Raw genomic sequence first — 24,584 nt, 5'->3', positions numbered from 1 at the left:
GCGGCCACTGTCAGGGATGAGGAGTTACTAAGCAATTCCATAGTTAGTTTGAGGTGATTTTGTGAGATAGGACCTCATTATGCAGTGCAGGCTGGCCCTGAGCTCACCGTGTAGCCCAGGCTGATCATGAACTCGCAAGGATCCTCTGACTACATGAGGCTTTGGGGGGACATTTAGATGCAAGCTGTAAGAGTCAGTGAGTGGCCCAGGCTGGGCTCAAACTCTCGCTCCTCCTGCCTCAGCCTCCCAGAGTACTGGGATGAGAGGCATGTGCACCGCACTCCTGTTTAACCTGCGGTGTCCCAAGCCCTCAGGGCCCCAGGCTGCACCAGCTGTACTTGAGGACCCGGTTCATCGTCCACCTACTCCAACTGTTTCCAGCTGTGGAGAGCCTGGGCCCTTGGGAAATCCCACTGGCCTCCCAAAGCTCGGAGGCTGCCGGCTGCGGGTCCACAAGTGAGTTCTGGTCCTGAAGCCAGAGCCCGTTAGGTTAGCTGGCCCCCATCCTCTTTTCTCTTTTTTTATTTTTGAGGCAGGGTTTCACTATATGATTCAGGCTGATTTTGAAGTCCCTTTCAAGGCCGGCCTTGAACTCGTGGTGATCCGCCTGCCTCAGCCTCCTGAGTGCTGGGATGACAGGTGTGCGCCACCACGTCCAGCACGGTCTCCTGACTTCTGCGGTGGTCAAGCTGCCTTCTCTGACTGACCCTCCTGCTTCCCTCAGTCCCCCTCTGGGCTCAGCCTCCCAACGCCATCAGGCCTGAGTGAACCTCCCAGTTTCTGGGATAATCTCTCAATCTAAAATTCCTAAATGCATCACAGCTGGCGACTCCCTTTACTGTGGAAGGCACCGGCACCAGCACCGGTCTGGGCGTGAGGGCGGGGACATCTTTGGGGGCCATGTTCCTTCGTACCACGTGGGCGAGTAGAGACTCTTGCCTGACCAGAGCTCAGCGCTGCCCTCAAACTGCAGAAACAAAAGATGAAACGCAACTACTTATGCTTACAGTCCTCCAAGGCCGCTCCCTGCCGGCTAGAGAAAGACCAAAGTCCTTCCGGTGGCCTTTGAGGTCTTCCGAGTCACTCTCTGACCCTGTCCCTCCCCTCCCCTGGCTCAGCCTGCCCAGCTCCTGGGGCCTCCTTCGGGCTTGTCCAACACCCCCAAGGCCTCTCCCCCCAGGACAATCCCGTCTAGGCTGGGATTGTCATCTCAGGTCTCAGCTCAAACGTCATTTTGTCCCCGAGGAGGGCTGCTGGCCGGAACATCATCTTTCCCCATCTCCCACGGACTTTCTTGTCTTCATGGCCAATAGCGCTATCAGAAATTATGTTTTATTTATTGGCGTCTTGTCTATATCTCCAGACAAGACTCCACCCTGCTTTAGACCACCAACCAGGGTTATGTCATGGTAGCTGTTGGACTCCCACAGTTCTGACCACCCTGTCCAGCTAAGGTGTCCTCCACAGGTCACTCGTGTGCCCGCCCAGACTGGCCCGGGGGAGTAGGCCGGGCGGAGGGGGCAGGGCAGCCCTGCCCGCCTGGACAGCACAGAGGAAAACAAGGCGGGAAAATGAGGCGGGAAAACTCTGCCAACAGGCCCTGCCCGCGGGTGGGGAGCGCTGGCAGGCCCTGACGACAGGCCACGGGGATGGGGCCACCGGGCCAGCTATGGGGTGCACAGTGTCTCATGGTGGGTGACCTCTCCCATCTCCAGTCATAGACATTGACTGTGGCCAGGTCAGTGGGTGCCCAGGGGAGGGGGCTGAGGGGACGGACTTAGGATAAGATCAGGGGTCTCCACCTGGGGGGGTCCCTGTGCTGGGGTCCTCCTAGGGGCCCTATGAGGTGTGCGTGGTGGGGAGTCCAGGTCCCGCCAGCCACCCAGTGCCCTGGCAAACTGGGCGCGCCCAGCACAGCAGGGCGGGGCCGGGCCAGCTGGGCGGAGTTGGGGGGGTGGACAGAGAAGGAGGGGGCGCCCCCCACCCCCTTTCCCCGTTTCCCGCCACTGGGGCGGCCAATCAGGGAGCGGGCGCCGGCCCGCGGCACAGCCTCCCGCGGCCCCGCAACTCCCCAACTCCGAGTTTTCGCGGGAAAAAAATCAGAGCAGCTGGGAGCGCGGTGGACGGCGCTGGCCGAACGCGCGCTCCGGGTTACACGCAGATCCGCGTGGGAGTCCGGGCTACGGAACTCGGCACCACCGCCGTCCCCGGGCGCGCAGGCCAGAGCGTTGGATCATCGCGGCACGAAAGGTGAGCGGCGGGGCGGATCGCGGTGCCGGCCACGGGCGCGGGGACTTGGCACAACTTTACCGCGTGGCCGGGGACGCGCGATCAGTGTGTCCGCACGCGTGCCCTGGTGCGGGGGACCGCTTTGCACTCGATCTCGAGACCCCAGGCCTGTGCCTTGGCACACCCGGCGTGGGCGAGGACGAGCGCCACGCCGCGCCAGCTGGGCAGGGGTCGCGCGGGCCGGGTGGGGGAGGGCCCGGCGAGCCGCGGGGGAGGATGTCAGCCTCCGCGCCTGCGCGCAGGGCGCCGGGCGATTCAATTGTCGCGCCCGAGCCTGATTTCGCGCGCCCTGAGCTCCCCGGGCGCTTCTAGACCAATAAGAAGCGAGAGGGGCGGAGCGTCCCGAACAGCCCAGCCAATAAGAGGGCAGGCTCAAGTGAAGGGAGGTGGGACTTGGCGTGCTGGGCCCCTCGGCCGGTCCCTGTGGCGGTGGGCGTGGGTTTGCAGGGGCGACCCGCGCGGCCCGGTGAGAGTGCGGGAGAGGACGCCGGGGCTTGAGTTAGGTGTCCGGGGAGCGTAGCCCATTGCGGGGCTGAGGTGCGTCTCCCGGCACGCGGGCGGGGGCGGCTGGGACAGGGCGGCCGGTTGCCATGGCCACAGCGGGGCAGGCCGCGTCGCGCACGCGCGCGGGGGCACGGTGCGGGCTCCCGGGGCTTTGGGGTCGCAGGGCTGGGGGGAGTCCCGTCCTCTCATTCTCACTTGGTTAAGTTACCCCCACCTTCCTCCTTCCTCTCCCGGGACTTCTGAAGTTCCGGCCTGTTCTGGACTTTTGCAGTTTACAAATCCTGGGAATGAATGAATGAACGATCCAGCGCGGCCACTCGTGGCGGGGCTGGACGTCCCCGGCCGCTGTTTTCCTGTGCATAGGGGTAGTGGGTGACGCTCGGGAGTCTGAGATGGCGTTTGACACCCCCTCCCCGCTTAATCCTCACCAGTTGCTAGTCATTAAGGCAGTTAAGTCAGTAATTTCCTTTGCCTGGCCCTGGATCAGAGCTGGCAGAATATAGAGACCACCAATTCTCTTTAAGTGTCTGAATCCCTGGTGCCCCTATAAGCTAGTGGTGAGGAAGCTGACCTCGGGTTCCGCTCTTGTTTCCCCCACCTAGCACCGACACCATGTGGGTCCAGGTGAGGACCATGGACGGCAAGGAGACTCACACCGTGGACTCGCTGTCCAGGTTGACCAAGGTTGAAGAATTGAGGAGGAAGATTCAGGAACTGTTTCACGTGGAGCCCGGTTTGCAGAGGCTCTTTTACAGGGGCAAGCAGGTAAGCCCGTCTGCCACGCTGCCCGCCCACTAGCACCTTTGTTCCTGACTGGTCCGGGCACCCGGGCCCCTGCAGCCAGCAGCCAGCAGCGCAGACAGGCTCCCCCCCTCGTCCGGTCCGCTTCACGTCTCTCGGAAGAAGTCCTACAGCAGAAACCTCAAACGCCTGCGAGGGAAGGAACAAAGGCCGAAGTCGCGCATTGACACGCCAGGCAGGCAGCTGGGCCGCCTGGGCCGCCTGTCTCTAAGCGCCTGGGCTTTTAAACTTTATTTTTTGATTTGTTTTTTTAAAAAAGCTTGTCTTGAGAGAGCATTTCTAAAGGTAGAAGCTGGAGGTGGCCAACAGGGCTGAGGAATTTTCATCAAAAGCCAAAAACGAGCCGAAACACAGAATGAACGCCAAGGACGGCACACGCTGATTACCCACAGCCTGTGCCCGTTTAGCATCAGACTTCGTGTAGGGCGTGAGGTTAGAGAGCTAGATTAGTTTATTCAGAGTCAGGATGGAGTGTGTGGGTCTCGGAGTTCTCCCCACCCTGGGCAGACCTGGAGGAGGAGGGGATGGTCTCTGTGGGGTCCCCGCTTACCACGTTTCTATACGCTCTCCCCTGCCCCCTGCACTGTTAACAGGGCCATTGTGCTAACAGCTGCCTGCACGTGGGACCTTTTATCGTTGGCACCTGGGGGTTTCGCGCCTTCCTTAGGGGATGTGGGTCTGTGTAGCAGGTGGGGTTTCCTGGGTGGGCCAAGACGTGCCTTACCAGGCTCAGGACCCGGCTGCTGGGCCTGGCTTGGCATTGGTGGTTGTAATTGTTGGTGATGGAACTATAAGTCTCAGTCCCACTGAAAGTCTCAGTCGGTTTTGTGTGTCCGACTTTGTTGTCGCTGAATTTTGAGGCGGGTGCTGCTGCCATCTGCTGGTAACAGACCTTGTGGCCCAGGGTTTGGGGCCTGGGAGGATCCTGCCTGCTTCACTGCAGAGGAGACCTGGTGGTGATTTAATTTCTTGGGAAAGCGGTGCCCTGGGCAACCTTCCTTCACCTCCTTGCTAGAGGAGACTGAGTACTCATTAAGATCAGAAGAATCCACTCTAGCTAGGTGTGGTGGGGCACACCTGTCATCCCAGCACTCTGGGAAGTGGAGACAGCAGGATCAAAAACGTTGGAGCCCAAGGGGCTGAGAGTTTAGCTCACTGGCAAAGTGCCTGCCTGGCAAGCGTGAGGTCGGGAGTTTGATCCCCAGGACCAAAAAAAAAAAAAAAGTTTGAAATTAGTGAAATTAGTTAGGAATTAGTGAGACCCTTTCTCAAATGAAAACAGGACTGATGGAGCTCAGCTTGAGGACTGCACCGTGGTGGGAGGTGCCAGTACAGCTGTGGCCCGTGCAGCAGCACTCAGGCTGGCATCCCAGGGGAGCCCTGCTGGGCACGCTCTCCCTCCTCCACAGTGGCCGCTTTTTTTGCATCCAGAGGAATGTGACTGCTACCATCCTGCTGTGTAGCTCAGGCTGGCCTTGAACTCATTGTGTAGCCCAGGTTCACCTGGGCCTTGGTGACCCTCCTGCCTCAGCTTCTGGAGCCTTGATTACCGTTCCAATTGGCCCCTGGTGTGGGTCCGCACAGGAGCTTTCGTCTCAGAAAGGCCTAGGAGAGTTAGGTTACCAGCTGGGCTTGTGTGGCCGGCACTGTCTTCTCAACTTTAAGGAGTGAATAAATATTAGCTGGGGTCTGCTCCCTGCCAGGCACTGGGCCAGGTTTACCTTTGATGCTTCAAGCAGGCAGGAAGTTGGGAGGAGCCGTGGACACCTACACTACACCTACCACGTTCATACCTTGGCATTTTGCCGTATGTGTTGTTTGAGACAGGATCTCACTAAATAGGTGGTTTGGGCTGGTTTTGAATTCACTAGCCCAAGCTGGCCTGCAGTTTGAGGTGATCTTCCTGCCTCAGCCTCTCGAATGCTAGCATTACATGTGTGCACTCAGATCTCATTTGGTTTGTGGTGTAGCGCTCCTTATGCGGTCTCTATTCACTCCATCTTACTTTGCAGTTCCTGACACTTGTCTGTGTCGTATCTAAACACTTGGCATGCTCATGATTCACTGGAATTCAGTATTCCTGGTTTGGCTTTTTATTTCCCCCCAGTACTAGAGATTGAACCCCAGCTTTTTTTTTAAAGATAGGGTCTCGATATGTAGCCCAGGCTGGCTTTAAACTCCCCGTGATCCTCCTGCCTCAGCCTCCTGAGTGCTGAGATACAGGCCTATACCACCATGCAAATTAGTTGTTATTTTTAGAGCTTGCTAAGTTGAGCAGCCTGGTCTCCAACTTTGTGATTCTCCTGTCTCAGCCTCCCAGAGCACTGGGACAGCACACATGCACAGTGTGTGTGTCTAATTGCAGGATGCTGGGTACCCACAGTGCTGACCCTACCCTAGCCTGGGGGTGCTGGGGTTCAAATCCTATTAGTAGTTAGCAGAGGAACACGGGAGGTTTCCTAAGTTCTGCCGCCTGACCCCTTCTGAAAGCCTCGGCTTTGCAGTGAAGGTGCCGTGATTCCATCTTCCTGGTGAGGGAGCTCAGCCTCGGGTCCACGCTCTTACTTCCTCAGGTCCTGGGGCGGGCAAGTGGCCGGGAGCCTAGAGGAGCCTAGTGCAGTCTGCACCCGTGCGCTGCTGGGCCAGCCCTGGAGGACACCAGCCGCGGCCTGCAGCGCGCAGCTGGACTGCTCTCACCTCGTGCTGTAGAGCGGCTGTTTAGCTGTGTTTTAGGGGACGGCGTGCGCAGCCCACGGCCTGGCTCACTCTGGACAAGAGTGCACGCGGGGGTGTACCGTGCAGGGGTGTACCGTCGTCTTCGGTGTGGCGTAGCAACCTGAAGCCTGCAGGGAGAAAGAGGCCGTCTGCAGGCAGTGGCCATTATGGCCCCTGATTGGTGGAAATGTGAACCGCACGCGTGCGCGCGTGCTCTGTGCGTGCGTACGCAGCTGCGTGCGCGTGACCGCGTGCGCACAGCCTTTGTTTGGCTTCCGGGCTGAAGGAGGAAGGCAGTGGGGGCTGCTTGTTTTTTTAGCTGCGCGTAAAAATGGAGACTAGTCCTCCTTCGGGTGCAGTGGGGCTTTCTGGAAGCCTCTGCATCCCCACCGTGCCGGCGGTGGCCAGCGGCTGTCGCCAAGAGGCCGTGTGGGGAGAAGCCCGGCTCACGGCATAGATGGCTCCGCACCCCGGAACCGGGGCGTCCTCTGTGGGGCATCCCGTGCACTGCAGGCGCAGAGCGGAGCTCGAACCCCAGCCTCTGCGTCCGGAACGGGTGACGGGCGCCTGCCTCCCCAGACATCGCCCAGGTGAAAACTGCTAAGGGTTAGGTGAGTGACTGAAAGATCGCGGCTCCATTGGCCAGGGATGTGTTAGCCTAGCTTTGGAGGCGCAGAGGGACTTCGGGTGGGTGACTTGTTCCCGTGTGCTGCCTCCATTTCCATTGAGACATAATCCTTGTCAGTATAACACAGAAGCTGCCGTATATGGCGAGTAAGCATCCATGACCTCCATAAAGCTTTATTTGTAGTCAGGGCTGATGGCAGTTACCTGGGGCATCAGCTGCTAGGCTGAGTCGGGAGGATCGCTTGAACCTGTGAATTTGAGGTCAGTATAGGCAGCGTAACAGGATCTCGCTTCAAAAAAAATGAAACTAGAGCCAGACATGACGGTGCGTGCCTGTGATCCCAGCACTTGGGAGGCTGAGGCAGGAGGATGGTTGCAAGTTGGAGACTAAATGGACACAGAATTGCCATGCTAGTTGGAGTTTATTTGGACCAGCTGACTGGTGTGCAGGTTTTCCTGCTGTCTCTCCAGGTTGTGATTCTCAGACTGTGGTCTCAGGGCTTCCACATGCTAAGCATGCCCGGGAGCCCTGGTGGTACAAATTCTCACTGTTAGTGCTTTTTTGATAGATGAAGGCAGGTCACCCCAGCGTGGGCACCTAGGCCAGACTCTTATGCAAAATACAACAAAATGTCCTGGGCCTGGTGGTGCTCACCTGTAATCTCAGCACTCAAGAGGCTGAGGCAGGAGGATCGCCACAAGTTCGAGGCCAGCCAGGGCAACATGGTGAGTTCAAGTCCAGCTTGGACTACAGTGAGACCCTGTCTTGAAAAAACAGAGCAAAGCACAAAGGGCTGGGCACGGCCCCAAGGCGAGTGCGTGCCACGCTGTGCTTGAACCAGGCCCGGGGGCTTACTTCCCGGAACGCGGAAAGAGGAACTGGGGTGAGCAGCCATAGTCCGGGGCTGCACACGTGCAGGTCCCCCTGCGCCATGTCGCCCCGCAGTCCCCCTCCCCCATGAGAGAAAGGCCTGGCACAGGGAGCCCTGTGCCCTGGCCACCGCCCACTAGGCTGCCCGAGGAGGCGTCCTCTGCTGGGGCCTGGGCGGGTGGCGGTGGCTCAGATGTCCCTGGCTGGCCCTCTAGGCCTTCCTGTCCCCAGGGTGCCCTGCGTGTGTCCTGCCCTGGTGCCCTGCCCGCCGTACAGTGTCTCCTTTCCCCGTGTCCCACCTGCAGCTCTTGCCTGTGGCTCTGAGATGGACAGCGGGGCGGAGCAGTGTCCAGGCGCTGGTCTGAGACCAGGCGGCCCCGCCTCGCAGGCTGCTTCCCGCTAAGCCGTCTGGGGCAAGGCGCGGCCTGTGGCTTCTGTTTCCTGAGCCCTGGAGGCCTCTAGGCAGCACTGGGGACACGGAAATTCGCGTTCCCCCCAACATGGCACAGGGGTAGAAAGCAGGTGCACACGGCCGGCCAGGCCTCGCCACTGGGTTCCACCCGGCCTGTTTGTTTTTATTGTTTTGGTTTTTTTGAGACAGGATGCTGGCTGTGCGGTTCAGGCTGGCCTGGAACTCACTCCGTAGCCCAGGGTGGCCCCAAACCTGCAGTGATCCTCCTGCCTTGACCCTCCCGAGTGCCGGGGTTAGAACTGCACACCAAGCAGGATGTGGTGGCTCACACCCATCGTCCCCGCTCGGAGGCCGAGGCAGGAGGATCGTTGTGAGTGCCTTGCCAGCCTGGGCTACACAGTGAGCTCAAGGCCGGCCTGGACTGCCCAGTGAGACCCTGTCTCAGAAAGACCAAACGTAAACAAGGACCGTGCCCCACTGCAGTGGGCTGGGCACGGTGGTTTTATTTCCCAGCCAGGAGCAGGCCACACACATGCACGTCTTGGTTGTGGTATTTAGGGTTAGGGCTGCGCGCTTGGAGTTTAAGCAGGTGACTTCGTGGTTCCTGTACCTGGAGAGGCGCCCACCTCTCGGCTGCGACAAATACCGGAGTCCACAGATCACGCGTGTATTATCTGTTACTATATGTTGTTACAGTCGCCCATTTTTGTTTATTTTTGGTAATAACTAGGGCTTGAAATACCCTTGGCCCTTTTGTGAATTTTCAGACAGGAGGGTCTCCCCGGGTAGCTAAGTTGCCCCGGGCTAGGCTGGAACTTGAGACCCTCCTGCCTCAGCCTCTCAGTGCTGGAGTGACTGGCTTGCTGTCTCACGCCTGCTACCCTGTTTTTTTTGGGTTTTTTCCTGCTCACGGTGCTGGTGGCAGAGCGGCCTGCCTGCTGCTGTGGAGCTGCGCGCTCTGGCCTGGGTTTAATTTTTAACGTTGGAAATTCCGGTCTGACCGAGGTGTGACCTTCCTGTACTCTATGTTTTATATCTTTTATTAACACCGTTAGCCTTGGGTGACATTTAGGGACTGTGGTGACCTGGCTCGACCTTGTCACCCTCATGGAAATGGAGCATCTGGGAGCGCCTGGGCCATCTCTAGCCCTGCCAAGGAGCTGTGGGCTTCTCCCTACCCTCTTTTAGACCTTCCTGAAAGTTCTGGGATCCACCTCCGGAGGGGGACCGCCTGGCTCAAGCTCGTCCATCTGCCCCTGCCACGTGCTGGCCTCCTTGTGTCCCGCTGCACTAGGTCGTGCAGGCTGGCTTTAAACTTGCTTGTGTAGCCCAGGCTGTCCTGCCTCAGCCTCCCGAATGCTGGGCTGACCGGTGTGCGCCCTCGTCCTGCCCTGCTGTGACAACCACACCCGTCCCAAGACATGGCCCAGCGTCCTGGGAGGCAACACAGGAAGGGAGCAGAAAGACAGAGCCACGGACGGGCCAGGTGCCCCCCACGTGGGTTCCTGGGGTACCCCGGGCCGCGGTGCTGGTACTCAGTACTGTGGCGTTAGGCTCGCGGGCTTTGCAGTGATCACAGGCCAGGCGGCCAAGCTCCAGCCAAGTCCTCTTGTTAGGTGCTTTTCTTGGGGGCCATCTGCCCTCCAGGGGACTCCGGGTACCCTGGGGACACCTGTAGTTGTGACAGGGGTTGGGGGAGCTCCCTGCATGGAACAGATGCAGGCCAGGACGCGTGCGCCGTGCGTCCTGCGTATCCTCTGGGAGCCCTGTGATCGGCCACCCCCTGGCTCCCCGGGGAGCAATGACTTCTCCAAAGAATCCGTGCTGGGGCGTGGCTGGTGGTGAGCCCTTGCCCAGCACAGCTAGGGTCTGTGCCACCATGTCCCGCTGGTTGGGTTTTTTTTTTTTGTGGTACCAGGGATGGAGCCCAGGGTCTTCACACTGAGCTCCCCCCCCTCTGTTATTTTTGGCTCACACTTGGAACCCTCTTGCATCAGCCTCCCGGGCACAGGGCATGGGTGTGCAGTGCCGCACCCACCACCTCCTTTCTCTCCTCGGGGTTCACAGCACTCCATCCCCTGGGTTCAGGAACAGCTGGCTGCCCTCTCTGCCCCCAGCTCTGACCCGGTCACTGAGTTGGCCTCCCTGCACCCCCAGCTGTGCCCAGCCCCTCTCCCCTCACCTGGGCACTCATGAGTCCACCTCCTCTCTCTGGCGTCACCAGTCCTGGTGTTTCTGTCCACGGAGCCCACGCTGTGTGTCCTGTGTGTCTGGCGTCTCACAGAGCACAGCTTCCTCAAGGTCCCTCCACACTGTGGCGTTGGTGGCCCTGGACATGCAGTGTGGGGGTCCGTGTGGCTTCGTGTCCTGCCGTCGGAGGACATGGAGCCCTGGGGTGACTCTGGGAGAAGGTGTCTGGCTCAGCCTGGGCAGTATGAGCCCTAGGAAGGCCCTGGGGTCCTGGGGAAGCCACGTGGGGGGCAGCTGACCTGTCCACGGCTCCCTCTGCCCGCTCCCTTCCCGTGTTGTCACAGCAGGGCAGCCCCTGGGCCTGGTGGGGGGCTCCACAGAGAAGGAGCCTCAGGGAAGGACCTGGTCCCACGGGGCACCTGGGTTGTGGGTTCCCCGGCGCCGGGGTGAGTAGAACGGGACAGCGGGCAGGGCTGGGGTGTGAGAGGCTGCCCTGCGCCAGGCGCCAGCTGCAGTCTTAGTCGTGTGTCCACCCATCTGGTCAGGGCAGCGTCCCCCGGGGACGCTAGGGACAGGGGAGCGTCCTTGGGGTGGGCATCTTGGCAACACCCCTGGCTTCCCACCCACTGCCGTGGCCTCTGGGTGTGGACGGTGAGTTCCACACAGCGGCCCTTAGTGGGTTCCCTGGCGGAGTGATGGTCCTAGCCGGGCGTGGTGGCGCCTGCCTGTCATCCCAGCACTCAGGAGGCTGAGACAGGAGGATCACTGTGAGCTCAAGGTCAGCCTGAACTGCATAGTGAGACTCTGTTTCAAAAAGACAAAAAATGACAGAAAAAGACAAAAGTGACTGCCCTCCCTGTGACACTGCTGACCTCCTACACCATCCTTTATTTTTTTGGTACCCGGGATTGAACTCACGACCTCACACTTGCCAAGCAGGCGCTAACGGCACTGAGCCAAATCCCCGGCCCTCTGTTTGTGAGCCAGTCTCACTGAGTTGCCCAGGGTGGTGGGATGTGTAGCCTCCTGCCTCAGCCTCCAAAACACAGGGGGTCAAGTGTGCACCCTTGACTTGATTTAGTCTTCTGCAATAAGGAGGTTCCCCCCTGAGACAGGTCTCACGCTGCAGTTCAGGCTGGCCGAGGGCTCACTGTGTACCCCAGGCTGGTGCCGAACTCACGGTGATCTTGCCTCAGTCTCCCGAGTGCTGGGATGACAGCATGAGCCACCATGCCTGGCTCCCTGAATGTGATTTAGCGATCCTGTCCTCCACCAGCCGGGTGACAGCTGGCCTGCGCCTGCCCGGGGCTGGGGGGACTCACGGCCTCTCTCTGTGTCCCCACAGATGGAGGATGGCCACACACTCTTCGACTATGATGTGCGCCTCAATGACACCATCCAGCTGCTGGTGCGCCAGAGCTTGGCGCTGCCATCCAGCCAGAAAGAGAGGGACTCGGAGCTCTCAGACACAGACTCGGGCTGCTGCCTGGGCCAGAGCGAGTCGGACAAGTCGTCCACACATGGCGAGGCGGCCACTGACACGGACAGCAAGGCCGGCCTGCCCGACGATGAGGACACATGGGTGGAGACGGATCAAGGGCTCTACAAGGTGGGCCAGGGTGGGCGGGCTGACCCCACGTCTCTGCTCTCAGACCCCCAGGTCCTGCCGGTGCCCCGCCGGCCGGCTGAGACCCTGGGCCCCTCCTGGCAGGTGAACGAGTACGTGGATGCACGGGACACCAACATGGGCGCGTGGTTCGAGGCGCAGGTGGTCAGGGTGCTGCGGAAGGTGCAGGCGGCCGAGGACGAGCCCTGCAGCTCGACCGTCAGCCCGCCATCCGAGGAGGACATCATCTACTGTGTGAAATACGATGAGTGAGTGCCCGCCGGGTGTCCTCGGACTGAGCGTGGGGCCGTCTGGGTGACGGCAGGGGACTTTGCGGGGCCCCTGCCCTCCCGAGGCCACCCAGATGGGGATCCTGGGGTTCTTTTCAGTGGAACCCAGGACCTTTGCACATGCCAGGCCAGCACTCACTGTAGTGCTACAGCCCAGCCTTATTTTCCCATTTTGTTCCTCTGTACTGCTCACCCCCGGATGAAGCAGGCTTCTGTCCCTTCCTTTCCCGGGAAGTTTGGCTCCATCTGTGCCCCAGGCCCTGTGTGGGCACAGTGATAAAGGGTGGTGCCGTGGTCCTCAGGCTGCCGTCACAGACTTAAAGCACCCAGCTGGCCTCTCGAGGCTCTGGAGGCCAGAAGGCTGAGGGTGGGCGGGAGGTCACTGTTGGCCTCTGTATAAAAGCCCCTCCCTCCTGACCCTGCACCAGGGTGGTTAGCTGCGCAGAGCAGCCCAGGATGCTCAAGGCTCAGGACCTGGCGCTAGAGCCCTGGGGAGAGGGCTGCTGAGCCCAGAGCCTGGCACCCTGCACGCTTGGCCCTGGGGACCGAAAGTTACCGAGGGCCGGACCGAGTGGATCGCACGGGAGCAGGGCTGGCCTCAGCTGGCCTCAGCTGGGCTGACGTGGCAGGGCCGTGCTGAGCTCAGCGTGACCTCGTCTGAAACGCAGAGACCCTGTTTCCAGCCGTCAGCTCTGTGAATCCGGCTCCTTGGGAGAACCGTGCCCAGCCGGGCCCCCGCTGTGGCCGGACGCCCAGGTCAGGGTCCCTGGGCTTGCAGGCCGGCTGTGCCTGAGCCTGGCTTCCCTCCCCAGCTACCCCGAGAACGGCGTGGTCACCATGAAGCCCCAGGATGTGCGTGCCCGCGCCCGCACCATCCTCCCGTGGCAGGAGCTGGAGGTGGGCCAGGTGGTGATGCTCAACTACAACAGTGACCAGCCCCGCGAGCGCGGCTTCTGGTACGACGCGGAGATCTGCCGCAAGCGGGAGACGCGCGCGGGCCGGGAGCTCTACGCCAACGTCCGGCTCGGGTGAGGCTCCCAGCGGGCTCCCGGGGGCAGCCCAGGGGCCGCAGGCGGCGCTGGGGGTGGCATGGAGACAGGGTCCTGCGGTGACCCTGTCCCTCAGCCTCCCGCGTGCTGGCATCACAGGCCTGTGTGTGGGTTTGATTTTTGAGACGGTCTTGTTACGTCCTTAGATTGTCCAGGCTGAGCCTGGGCTCGAGAGCCTCCTGCCTCAGCCTCCGGGAGTGGTGGGTGACAGGTGCCCGGCCGGTGGTCCTGGGAGGGCGAGGGACCCGGGCTGAGGGGTGTGCTGCCAGCGGCAGCCCCAGGACTGCAGCAGTGTCCCTGCGTGCCGCCGCCCCTGTGACCCCTGTTCCGCCAGGGCTGGAGCTCAGGGCGTCGAGCTGGCTGTGCACAGCGCTGCTCTTGGGAGTTTGTATCTTTCTTTGTCTGGCTGGACGGTGGTTAGGGTTCTTTTCAAAGTTCTTTTTTGGGGAATTAGCTTTTTTTGTTGGTGTTTTTCCGTTTTTCCCCTTTGTTTTCCATTTCATTGAGTTTGACTTTTCCCTTTTTAATTTGCTGCCTTCAGAAAAACAGAAGACCCCCCCCCCCCAAAAAAAAAAATTCCAAAGCCAGACATTGCGTCCGTGCCTCGGCCGGCTCTGTGGCTCTGGAGCAGGTCCTCCGCCGCTGCGGCCTCTGCTTCCAGACGCGGCGCCCGCTGCCCCCACAACTGGAGGTGCTGCCGCTGGCTGTTTCCGAGAGGCCGCTGGCGCACACCTGGCTCGCGCGGGGCCTGGACCCTCGCGGTGTGTGGGAGGACGGTTACTCCCCGGGGTTAGCGATTCCCATTGTGTGCAGTGGGTTTGTAGTTTGGCTTTACGGTCTGGGAAGTGTGAGTTTGGCCTCGATGCGGCCTCCCTGTGACTGTTCCACGGGCCGCTCCACGTGAAGCTGTCAGCTGGGTGGCTGTGGTCCAGATCTGCTCTTGCTGGGCTGGTCTCGCAGCACTGTCACTGGCAGTGGCTCACTGGGGTCCCTGGCTGTGGCTGTGGGGTTTCTGTTTCTCGTGGCTTTACGTATTTGCAGGCGTTGTTGGTGCCTGTGTGTTTACGGTCCTTGAGTCTCCTTGTCAGTGGCTGCTCTGTGTGCGCTGGCGTGTTTTGAGATTAAACCCAGAGCCTCCATGCACGGAGCGGAGTCTCCAGCCCTGCTTTAATTTATTTTTATTCTAATACAGAGTAATATATTGCCCCAGGCTGAGCTTGAAGTTTGCAACCCTTTTGGTTCAGCCTTGAAGAATGCTGAGGTTCTGGGCATGTGACACCCTGCTGGCGTGCTCTTTCCCATCGTTGTGTAATGTCCCTGTTGGTTTATGGCCTTTTTTTCCTTATTACTATTTTATTTTCTGAGATGGGGTCTCACTGTGGCAGTTCAGACTGGTCTGGGACATGCTGTCCTGTTTCAGCCTCTGCAGTGCTGGGATCCCAGGTGTGCACCACCATGCCCGTGTATGGTCGTGGGTGTGTGTGTGTGTGTGTGTGTGTGGCGCCAGGGATGTGTCATCTAGGACCTAGTACACGGGAGGTGCACACTGTGCCACCAAGCTGCATCCCAGCCCCGCTGACGCCTTTACCTGTCCCGTGTTGAAGTGACCCTTCCAGCCAGAGTGGTTGTACATGCCTGTAATCTTGGGAGGCTGAGGCAGGAGGATTTTGAACTTTGCAAGTTCAAGACCAGCCTGGGCTACAAAGTGAGCTCAAGGCAGCCTGAACTGCATAATGAGACAGAAAAGAAAAAGAAAAATAATACTTTGAGTATTTCCGACATTCCCGTTCCGTCTCTTTCCTTTTGAACACATGCATCAGAAAATTCAGTGTATTTGCAGCTTGAGCTGTTTCCCTTAGAGGTTGCTAGAGGTTGCTTTTAAGTTAGGAAGGTTTTTCTTTTTTGCCTTGGTACCAGGGGTTGAGTTAACGACCTCACATTTGCCAGGCAGGCGCTTGTGCCACTGAGCTATGTCCACAGCCGTGGGATTGTTTGTTTGGTTATTTTGAGAACAGGGTCTTGCTGTGTAGCCCAGGCTGCCCTGAGACTGGTGGCGATCCTCCTGCCTCAGCCTCCTGGGTGCTGAGAGAGAGCTGTGCACCACCACGCCCAGCTCGTGGGACATTTTGTATTACTTTGTTTTTAAGGACAGACAGGTCAGCCTTCTTTGATGTTCTTTGTTGGTGAGTTTCTCATTGTGTGCCCAAAGGTTTAAACTTCTCCCAGGCACATCCCGCAGTAAAGCTCTGGTTTGTTTGTTTTTGTCTTATGCCTGGGTTAGCAGGACGTGGACTTGGCAAGAGGGCGGGCTCAGGTCCTGCCCGAGGTCTGCGGTCTCCTGCCTGACCTCGGCGGAGCGGGTGGCATTGAAGCACAGCCAGGCAGGGGAGAGCAGACGCCTCTTGGAGCCAGGGGTTGGGGCGGAAGCCTGTAGGCCCGAGCGAGAGAAGGCTGAGGCAGGAGGATCCCGCGTCCCTTCCTGCCGGGGTGACTTAGTGAGCCTCTCAGAATAGAAGGGTGGAGCAGCAGCCCAGGCCCGGGCTGTGGACCGGGACCCACAGACAACAGCGGTCCTGGGCGGGCCGCCCGCTGAGGCTCCGCGTCCTCCTGCAGGGACGATTCTCTGAACGACTGTCGCATCGTCTTTGTGGACGAGGTCTTCAAGATCGAGCGTCCGGGCGAAGGTCCCCCCGTGGTGGAGAACCCCATGAGACGTGAGTGGAGCGTCCCTGTGCCCGCGCGGGTCCCCGCCGGCCCGGTGGCCGCTGACCCGCCGCTGTCCGCGCAGGCAAGAGCGGCCCGACCTGCAAGTACTGCAAGGACGACCCCCGCAAGCTGTGCCGCGTGTGCGCCTGCCACCGCTGCGGGGGCCGCGAGGCGCCCGACAAGCAGCTCATGTGTGACGAGTGCGACATGGCCTACCACCTGTACTGCCTGGACCCCCCGCTCAGCAGCGTGCCCCCCGAGGAGGAGTGGTGAGGCTGGCGAGGGGCGGCCGGGGGCCCGCGGCCGCGGGGCGGGTGACAGACACGACCCCCTGCTCCCAGGTACTGCCCCGACTGCCGGAACGACGCCAGCGAGGTGGTGCTGGCCGGGGAGAAGCTGCGGGAGAGCAAGAAGAAGGCCAAGATGGCGTCGGCCACGTCGTCCTCGCAGCGGGACTGGGGCAAGGTGCGGCCGTCCCTCCCCGCCCGCGCCCTCCCTCCGCCCCTCCGCGCGTGCTCATGGCTCCCCTCTGTGTCCACTGTGCAGGGCATGGCGTGCGTGGGGCGCACAAAGGAGTGTACCATTGTGCCGTCCAACCACTACGGACCCATCCCGGGCATCCCCGTGGGCACCATGTGGCGGTTCCGCGTGCAGGTACCAGTGACACCGCTCTGGGGCTTCGGGGCTCCTCTTGTGGCCACAGGGCCCTTGCGCTGGCCGCTGGCTGAGGGACACAGCCTGGTCTGTGCTGACGTTAAGCTCCTGAGTGCTCCGTGCCCCGAGGCTGCTGTGCCAGGGCAGGGCTGGCATGGCTGGACCGAACCTGTTGCCCAGCCCCCACGTGTGACGGCTCTGCCTCCGGGGCACCGTCAGCACCCAGGGCCGCCTGCACCTTCGGGGGCTGTTTGGGCTCCTTCTCCTTTTTTTTCTTTTTTGGTGCTGAGAATTGAGCCCAGGGCCTACACTCTGCGCTCCATCGCAGCTGGCTTTATTTTTGCTCCGAGGCAGGCCTTGCTAAGTTGCCCGGGCTGGGCTCGAATTTGCCTTTCTCCTGCCTCGCCCTCCAGAGCATTGGATGACCGGCATGCGTCCCTGCGTGGGCTAGCCTTGGTTTTATTTTTGATGTTCAGGGTCTGGGGGTGGAAGCTCGGCCCTCTGTATGCTGGGCCAGTGCAGAGCTGCTGAGCTCTGTCCCCAGCCCTCTGCAGCCCCTGGACTGTTTGCTGGGGGGATGAGTCACAGGCACTGCCCACACAGGGCCCGAAGGGTCTTTCAGGGTGTCTTTGACGCAGGCAGAGTCCCCTGGCCGCCATCTGCTCTGTGCCAGGAGCACCCTGCTGTGACAGCCACAGTGGCCCAAGGTCCCCCAGGCAGGGTTGGCCAGGTGAACCCATCACACTCACTCTGGAGTGTGCGATCGCAGGCGCCCGCCCCTCTAGCCCGCAGCAGAGCTGGCCTGGCCTGTGTGAACCAGTGTGCTGCCCTAGGTGTGCAGGATGGGCCGGGCGGGAAGCCCACCCCTCTGCCAGCCTGTCACGGCAGGGGTGGGGGGAGGCTGAAGGTGCCGTCTGCCCTGGTGTCTGCAGGTCAGTGAGTCCGGTGTCCATCGGCCTCACGTGGCAGGTATCCACGGCCGGAGCAACGACGGGGCCTACTCCCTGGTGCTGTCTGGGGGCTATGAGGACGATGAAGTGCGTGAGTCGGGGTGGTTTCACTTGTCTGCCTGCCTGCCTGCCTGTCTGTCTGTCTGTCTGTCTGTCTAGTCTTGCTTTTGAGGCGGGATTTTCTGTGTACCTTAGGCTGGCTTGCACCCTTGGCAGCCCTGCCTTACCCCTCCGAGTGTTGGGCTCACAGGTGTGTGTCACCATTCCTGGCTTCCTAAGCTTCCTTTGTAAGTGTGTGTTTGCCCACTCTCCTCCCCATGGTCACTTTGCACGCTGACCTTCAGTCAGGAAGGGCCTAAAAGTAGTCGATGGAAAATTTTAGACTTTACCGTTCAGAATTTAAAGTTGCGTGCCATTCTGAGGAGCACGATGCTGTCAGGTTCTTCTGTCCACCTCCATCGTTAGTTGAGCGTTTCCACACAGCACGTGCTACCCTCTCGTCAGTCGCTCGGCAGCCACTGTGGTTATCAGCATGAGCACTGTGTGCAGCAGCACTGCTCCTGTGCTCCACACCCCCCACTGGAATCGAACTCATGACCTGGTGCTTGCAGGGCAAGCACTTAGGCTGCTGAGCCGAATCCCCAGCCCTCCGTACTCATTTAATAGGCCGCAGATGACAGAAGAGTCATGGTGGCAACGTGTGTGCCTTACGAAAGCAAGTGTTCCCATAAGTGAAAAGATAAAAGAGTTGTAAGGGAATGTGGAGCCAGGATGGTAGTGCATGCCTGTAATCTCTGTTCAGGAGGCTGAGGCAGGAGGGTCTCCCTGAATTCCAGGCCAGCCTTGGCTACATGGTTTCTCCACAAAAACAAAAAACAAAACCAAAAAAGTACAGTCTGAGGCTTTGGGTGTTCACAGGAGTCCTGCAGCAGATCCCCCTCAGTTAAGAGGGAGCCACGGTATAGCTCTTAACTGTGAGCGCGTTCCCACAGCTGTGTGGGCCTCACCACGTCCACCTCCAGGCTTTCCATCTCCCCGAACCCAGCCTCTGTCGCTCCCAGCCCGGCACTGGGGGTGGGCCCCTGCCTGGCGTGGCCTCTGTGTCCAGCGTGGCTCCCTGAGCAGCACAGCTCAAGGTCAGGGGTCAGGGCGCCTCCCCTTTCAGAGCTGCCTGATGACCACTGTGGGGCTGCCCCCCATGCTGTGGGGCTGCCCGTCCTTCGATGGACAGCTGGGCTTCCCCACTGCCATGTGCACGTCGTATGTGCTACAGGGCTTCGAGATCTGCTCTCAGGCCTCCTGGCAGTGGAATCAATCGCTGGGTCAGTTTTTTTTTTCTTTCATTGCTGGAAATTGAGCCCCCACAGTCTGTGCATTAGGCTACTTTCTTAGCCCTTTTAAAAAATTTTTTATCTCCTCAAAATTTCGAGTCAGGGCTCTGCTAAATCATTTAAGTCGTCTGGGTTGGGCTGGAGCTCACCATCCTCCTGCCTCAGCCTCCAAGTGTCCTGTAGCCGGCGCAGTTTCTTGAGGAAACGCCTTTTCGCTCCTCTGCAGCCGTGTGCTCTTGCATCCCCACCACGGGCCCGTCCCCCCCACGCCCCATGCTCCCCCGGCTGTGACTGGCCATGCCTCGGGTGCGGGCTGTTTCCCAGGGCCCTCTTGTCTGTTGCAGGACAACGGGAATTCTTTCACCTACACAGGCAGTGGCGGCCGCGATCTTTCGGGCAACAAGCGGACTGCCGAGCAGTCCAGTGACCAGAAACTCACCAACACCAACAGGTTCGTGGGAGCCGCTGGGCACCCCTGAAAGAGCCGGGCACTGTTTGTCCCCGTGCTCACTGAAGCCCCCCACGTCCTCCACACCTGCCCAGAGGGTGGCTTCGTCTTTCTCATCGCAGTCCTCTGGGTCTTGCGGCAGATCCTCGCCCTGTGCCAGCTGTAATCGGGGAACTGGGGCTGTTTGGTAATGCTTTATTTGCAAAACCAGGCCACGGCTGGAGTTTGCTGCCTTCAAGCCCCTGCCTCCCCCACTGGGGCTGGGCTTTTAAAGTTTTAAAAATCTGAGCTGGAAATGGTGTGGCCCATGTCTCTAATCCCAGCCCTCTGGAGGCTCAGGCAGGAGGATTGTTGAGTTCAAGACCAGCCTGGGCTACACAGTGAGCTCAAGGCCAGCCTGAACTGCACAGAGACACCCTGTCTCAAAAGGACAAAAAAAATCTGAAACCCAAAGGAGCCCGGGAGCCCGGGATCGCAGGCGACAGTGCTTCCCAGGGTGTGCGGGCAGCAGGGGCCGTGGTACCCGCGCCTGTCTAGGCATCGGGAGCACAGACCGCCGCCGCCGCTTCCAGAGCTGGTTTCTGCCTGCTGTGAGCCGGCCAGAGCCTGGGCCGTGGTGACCGCAGAGGGCGAGCGCTCAGGCCGCCGGGTTCCCTCTCAGGGCGCTGGCGCTCAACTGCTTCGCACCCATCAACGACAAGAAGGGCGCAGTGGCCAAGGACTGGCGCTCGGGGAAGCCGGTGCGGGTCGTGCGGAACATGAAGGGAGGCAAGCACAGCAAGTACGCGCCTGCGGAGGGCAACCGCTATGATGGCATCTACAAGGTGAGCTGCCCTTGCTGCCCGCAGCCATGCTCGCCCTGGCCACGCCCACCATGGCCACGCCCATGCTGGCCACGCCCCCGGAGTCAGCCGAGCCCCGCCCCCGCTGGTGCCCCTGAGCCCCACGGTCTCCTGCAGGTGGTGAAGTACTGGCCCGAGAAGGGCAAGTCCGGCTTTCTGGTGTGGCGCTACCTCCTGCGGAGGGACGACGACGAGCCTGGGCCCTGGACGAAGGAAGGGAAGGACCGCATCAAGAAGCTGGGACTGACCATGCAGGTGCTGTCCTTTTTTTTTTTTTTTTGCCGTCTCTCGGGGTGCCCGCGCTGGGGGGCCGGAGCCACCTTGGGGTCAGCGAGTGAGCAGCCACCTGGCCGCGCTCCCTGGCTCCGAGCTGCTTCCGAGCTCCTCTGGCGTGGAGGCGGCTTTGGGGGCTGACCCGCCCTCCCCGCCATTCGCGTGGAGGAGCGCTGCGGCTGCTGGGCATGGCCGCGTTAGCGGGGCTGTGAGCCCGTCCGTGGGAAGCGGGTCCTTCCTCCCTGCACCTGCTCGGGCCACTGCAGGAAAGCAGCAGGGAGCCTGGCCACAAACCGTGTGCGCGGGAGGCTGTTTCAGGAGTCTTAACTGCTGGGAGTCGGAAAGCGGCTCTCCCGGGCAGGAGCTGTCCTCCGAGTGCCCCGGGGCTGCCCGGGATCCGGCGCTGGGGCAGTGGGGCGGGATGGCACCTGCTGGCCAGGCTCGGGACTGAGGGCCGGGGCCAGCCCGCTCACTGCACATCCCCTGTGGCGCAGTACCCCGAGGGCTACTTGGAAGCCCTGGCCAACCGCGACAAGGAGAACAAGCGGGCGGCCGAGGCGGTGGAGGAGCTGTCGCCCTCCAAGAAGGGCAAGTGGAAGCGGAAGCCGCCAGGTGAGCGGGCGTCTCCCGCCGTCCTGCCCCGCCCCGCCCCGCGGAGGAGCCGGCCCTCACCCGCTCTCTCCCCCAGGCCAGAATGGCTCCGGCGTGCGGACCACCAAGAAGACCAAGCTGGAGCCCTACAGCCTCACGGCCGAGCAGAGCAGCCTCATCGAGGCGGACGAGAGCAACGCCAAGCTGTGGGCCGAGGTCCTCACGGCGCTGCGGGAAGGCCTGGTGAGAGCTCAGCCCGGATGCCCTCTGGGGAGCGGTGCCAGCTGGGCCGTGGCCAGGCTCGTGGCTCAGCCCTGCTGGGTGGTGTTGCGGATCCCTTCCTTTACATGGCTCAGTAATACTCCAGCACGTGGCTGGACCCCACTGCATGCCGTGCTCCCCTGGACGGTCCCACGTGTGAGCTGTGTGCCTGTGGGACCCAGGGTACAGTTGTCTGTCCTGCTCCCATCTTCGACTTCAAGGTGTACCTTAGCAGGGGAGGTGCTGGGTCAGGGCGAGGGCTCTCGCGTTTAGCTTTTTGAAGGACCTCTGAGTCTCCTGCACTTGGGGTGCGGCCCTGGTGAGGGGCCTCAGTCCTCCAGCCACCGTGCCCTGCCCAGCCTCCCTGGCCACATGGTTCCCATGGGGTTGATGCCATCTGAGACCCTCAGCCTGGGGTTCAGAGCAACCCAGGCTCTGCTCTCACTGTTTTGGATGGCCGAACCCTGGAAGGAGCCTTCGGGGGTGACTGGAGCCATGGCAGGCCACTCTGTGTGGCCCCGTGGCTTCTCCTGTGCCTTCTTCTTGGCTGATGTGACACCGGGCTCCTAGGGAGGGACTCGGCTCTGGACACTGCCGGAGGCAACTCTTCCCGCTCCCTGTTGTCCTTGGCCCCACGGGGACTTTTTCATTAGATTTTTTTTTTTGGTACTGGGGATTGAACTCTTCTCTGAACTGAAATCCTTGGCCATTTTTTGTCATTTTGAGACACGTCTTGGTTTGCAGTTCAGGCTGGTCTTGGGCTCACTTTGTAGCCCAGGCTGGTCTTGAACTTGAGTGCTCCTCCTGCCTCAGCCTCCTGAGTGCTGGGATGACAGGCGTGTCCTACCATACCCGGCTTTCCTGCACACCTTGGCACCGTCTCGAGCCCATATGCAAGGGGCCTTTCTGTGGCCCTGTTGGGCTCATTGGGGCCCCTGAGCACGGCTGGCTTGGACCTGGGTTTCACCCCGTCTTCACGAGGTGGGCACCCAGTGGCCCTCTCGGGGTGGGGGCGTGTGGCACAGCTGATGAGCGGGGTGCAGTTCCAGGCGTTCCTGAGCAAGGTGGAGGAGACCTTCCAGTGCATCTGCTGCCAGGAGCTGGTGTTCCAGCCCGTCACCACCGTGTGCCAGCACAACGTGTGCAAGGTGAGCGCATGGCTGCCTCCAGGTGCTGGGGCTCCGGGGCAAGGGGCGGGGCGGGGACCCAGCGGGGCCGGCTGCAGGCTGCTCTGGGCCCCTTGTCCCGCCCCGTGTCCCACGGGTGTTCACTGAGCCCCTGCTCACTGTGGGCACCGTGTCTGGGGAGAGGCAGCAGGCTGGAAGGGCCTTGGAGGTGGGCCACACTGGCTGCGGGGAGGGGGCAGGGCGGGGGAACCGGCCTGACCGTCCACCTGTCCCGCAGGACTGCCTGGACAGGTCCTTCCGTGCCCAGGTCTTCAGCTGCCCGGCCTGCCGCTACGACCTGGGCCGAGGCTACGCCATGCAGGTGAACAAGGCACTGCAGCGCGTCCTCAACCACCTCTTCCCCGGCTACGGCAGCGGCCGGTGATGGAGCGTCCCGGCCACGGGCCCTGTGGGCCCCGCTGAAGCGCGCAGCTCCTTCCGCCCCCTCCCGGCCTTGTCTTCCCGTGTTTGGTTTCGTTGTGTAACGTGCGTTTGCAGGAGTCCCGGGTCCTGGCTGCAGGTGGCCTGCGAGCCTTTGGTTCGGTCGGCTCTGAAGTGTAAGCTGCGATTTCTCTGGCTGAGACGGAGTGGGCCACGGGGCCCTCGGCCTTGGTGCTGCTGCTGCTGGCTAGGAGTTCTCCGAAGCTCCCGCTGCCCATCGTGAGGAAGGCACCCAGCTGCCCGCCGGGGCCTCCGCCGGCCTGGGGTCCCCACTCCCCGGTGGCACAGCCAGTCATCCTTCCGGTGGGGCCCCGGGGTGTCCGGGGAGACCCGCCGAGCGGCAGCATCTACCTCGCCTCAGTGGGGCCTGCGGGAGATGGGCGCGGAGCCCTGCCGGGCCGGTGCCTGTCCCAGTGCCCAAGTGCCTTCCTGGCCCCAGGACGGGGCCGCCCCTAGCACTGAACCTTAGGGCCGCGCCAGCCGGGCCGTCCGTCTCTTCCTGGTGCTGAGCAGAGTGCGGAGTGCTTTTTCCCAGCATTTAAGTTTGTTTTTTTCCTTCAGCTCAGCAGTCGAAACTCACAAGAGGATTTTTTGTTTGTTTCTGGGATGGGGGTAAGGAATGCTTTTTCAAATGAATTTTTTTGTAGTATATGTACCAGGAAAGGTATAACTTAGCATTTGGTTGTGTTATTTTGGGGTGTTTTCTTCTTTTTGGTACTTTTTTTCAAAGGATTTGTTCAGTTTTCTACCTTTACCAAAGTTTGCAGCTTGTACCTCAGCAGGCCCAGGGATGTTTTAAATCACAGAACTGCAGACAGACTGGATCGATACTATTTTTAAAGTTTTTTTTTTTTTTTTTTTTTTTTTTTTATGATTGTTAATGTTTTGGGAAGAAAAGAACCGAATTCTGTGTAGGCTTTTTCCGAAGTTCAATATTCTTTGTGCAGATTTTAGATTCTCAGAATAAATGTTTTTCACAGAAGCCTTTTGTCTTGGTGTCTGGGAACAGCCCGGGCCCTGAGTCTTCTCACCCAGGGTCTTACTTTCTCGTCACAGAAACACCAAGAGAAAGGTGGGAACACCACCCCCACTTCACATAATCAGTGTTTCTCTTGCAGTCCTGGAGGTTGAACCCAGGGCGTGCGGAGCCCTTTGACTTTGCTAAGTTGTCCCAGCAGGGCTGGAACTTGTGACCCTCCTGCCTCAGCTTCCCAGAGTGCTAGGATTATGGGCGGATAGCAGCCCAGCAGACTGACAATTGATACGGGCAGACGCAATTTGATACTATAACACATTTTTAATAGACTATGCCGTGTTTGTTCCGTAAACGTCCTGTGTCCCGAGGAGCAGTGTCCTACGTGCAGTCACGTCCCTGAATACCATCTGCGGTCCTGGTGAGCAGTGACCAGGGACGGGTCACAGCCCAGTGGTGTCGGGCTGGGGCAGAGCTCCCGGGGGGCGGAGAGGCCTCTGAATGTCCCCTGGCCAGGTCCTCCCGAAAGACCTGCAGGATCTCTGCAGGTGGCCACGATCAGGCCGGCTCGCCATCTTCAGGAGTTTTCGCATG

The 24,584-nt window shown here is 60.5% G+C and overlaps 1 protein-coding gene and 1 long non-coding RNA gene across 5 annotated transcripts; one reads left to right on the top strand and one right to left on the bottom strand.

Moving 5' to 3' along the window:
• The first annotated feature begins 2,062 nt into the window (after positions 1-2,062).
• Positions 2,063-24,008, top strand: Uhrf1 (ubiquitin like with PHD and ring finger domains 1). 4 transcript variants are annotated; one of them, XM_013146329.3, is made up of 17 exons: positions 2,063-2,250; positions 3,396-3,558; positions 11,755-12,018; positions 12,121-12,284; positions 13,118-13,333; positions 15,968-16,068; positions 16,143-16,329; positions 16,402-16,525; positions 16,607-16,714; positions 17,647-17,751; positions 19,340-19,446; positions 20,105-20,267; positions 20,403-20,540; positions 21,053-21,170; positions 21,247-21,392; positions 22,454-22,558; positions 22,815-24,007. In XM_013146329.3, the coding sequence occupies exons 2-17, from the start codon at positions 3,406-3,408 to the stop codon at positions 22,959-22,961; spliced, it is 2,346 nt and encodes a 781-aa protein (XP_013001783.1). In that variant the 5' UTR covers positions 2,063-2,250; positions 3,396-3,405; the 3' UTR covers positions 22,962-24,007. The 4 variants fall into 4 exon arrangements, with proteins under 4 accessions (XP_013001783.1, XP_063085252.1, XP_023418295.1 ...); XM_063229182.1 differs by lacking the exon at positions 2,063-2,250 and adding an exon at positions 2,648-2,755; XM_023562527.2 differs by lacking the exon at positions 2,063-2,250 and adding an exon at positions 2,667-2,826 and having other exon boundaries at positions 22,460-22,558; positions 22,815-24,008.
• On the bottom strand, positions 7,340-8,238 carry LOC134471163 (uncharacterized). Its single transcript, XR_010040468.1, has 3 exons — positions 8,107-8,238; positions 7,592-7,697; positions 7,340-7,465 (listed from the first exon to the last, which is right to left on the bottom strand). It is a non-coding gene; the product is annotated as an uncharacterized LOC134471163 (long non-coding RNA).
• Positions 24,009-24,584: the final 576 nt, after the last annotated feature.

Source organism: Cavia porcellus, unplaced genomic scaffold, assembly GCF_034190915.1.
Source record: "Cavia porcellus strain 051 isolate PalLab524CR breed Dunkin Hartley unplaced genomic scaffold, mCavPor4.1 scaffold_17, whole genome shotgun sequence".
NCBI lineage: Eukaryota > Metazoa > Chordata > Mammalia > Rodentia > Caviidae > Cavia > Cavia porcellus.
The sequence above is the reverse complement of the archived record's forward strand: the minus strand, read 5'-3'. Positions and strand labels throughout refer to the sequence as shown.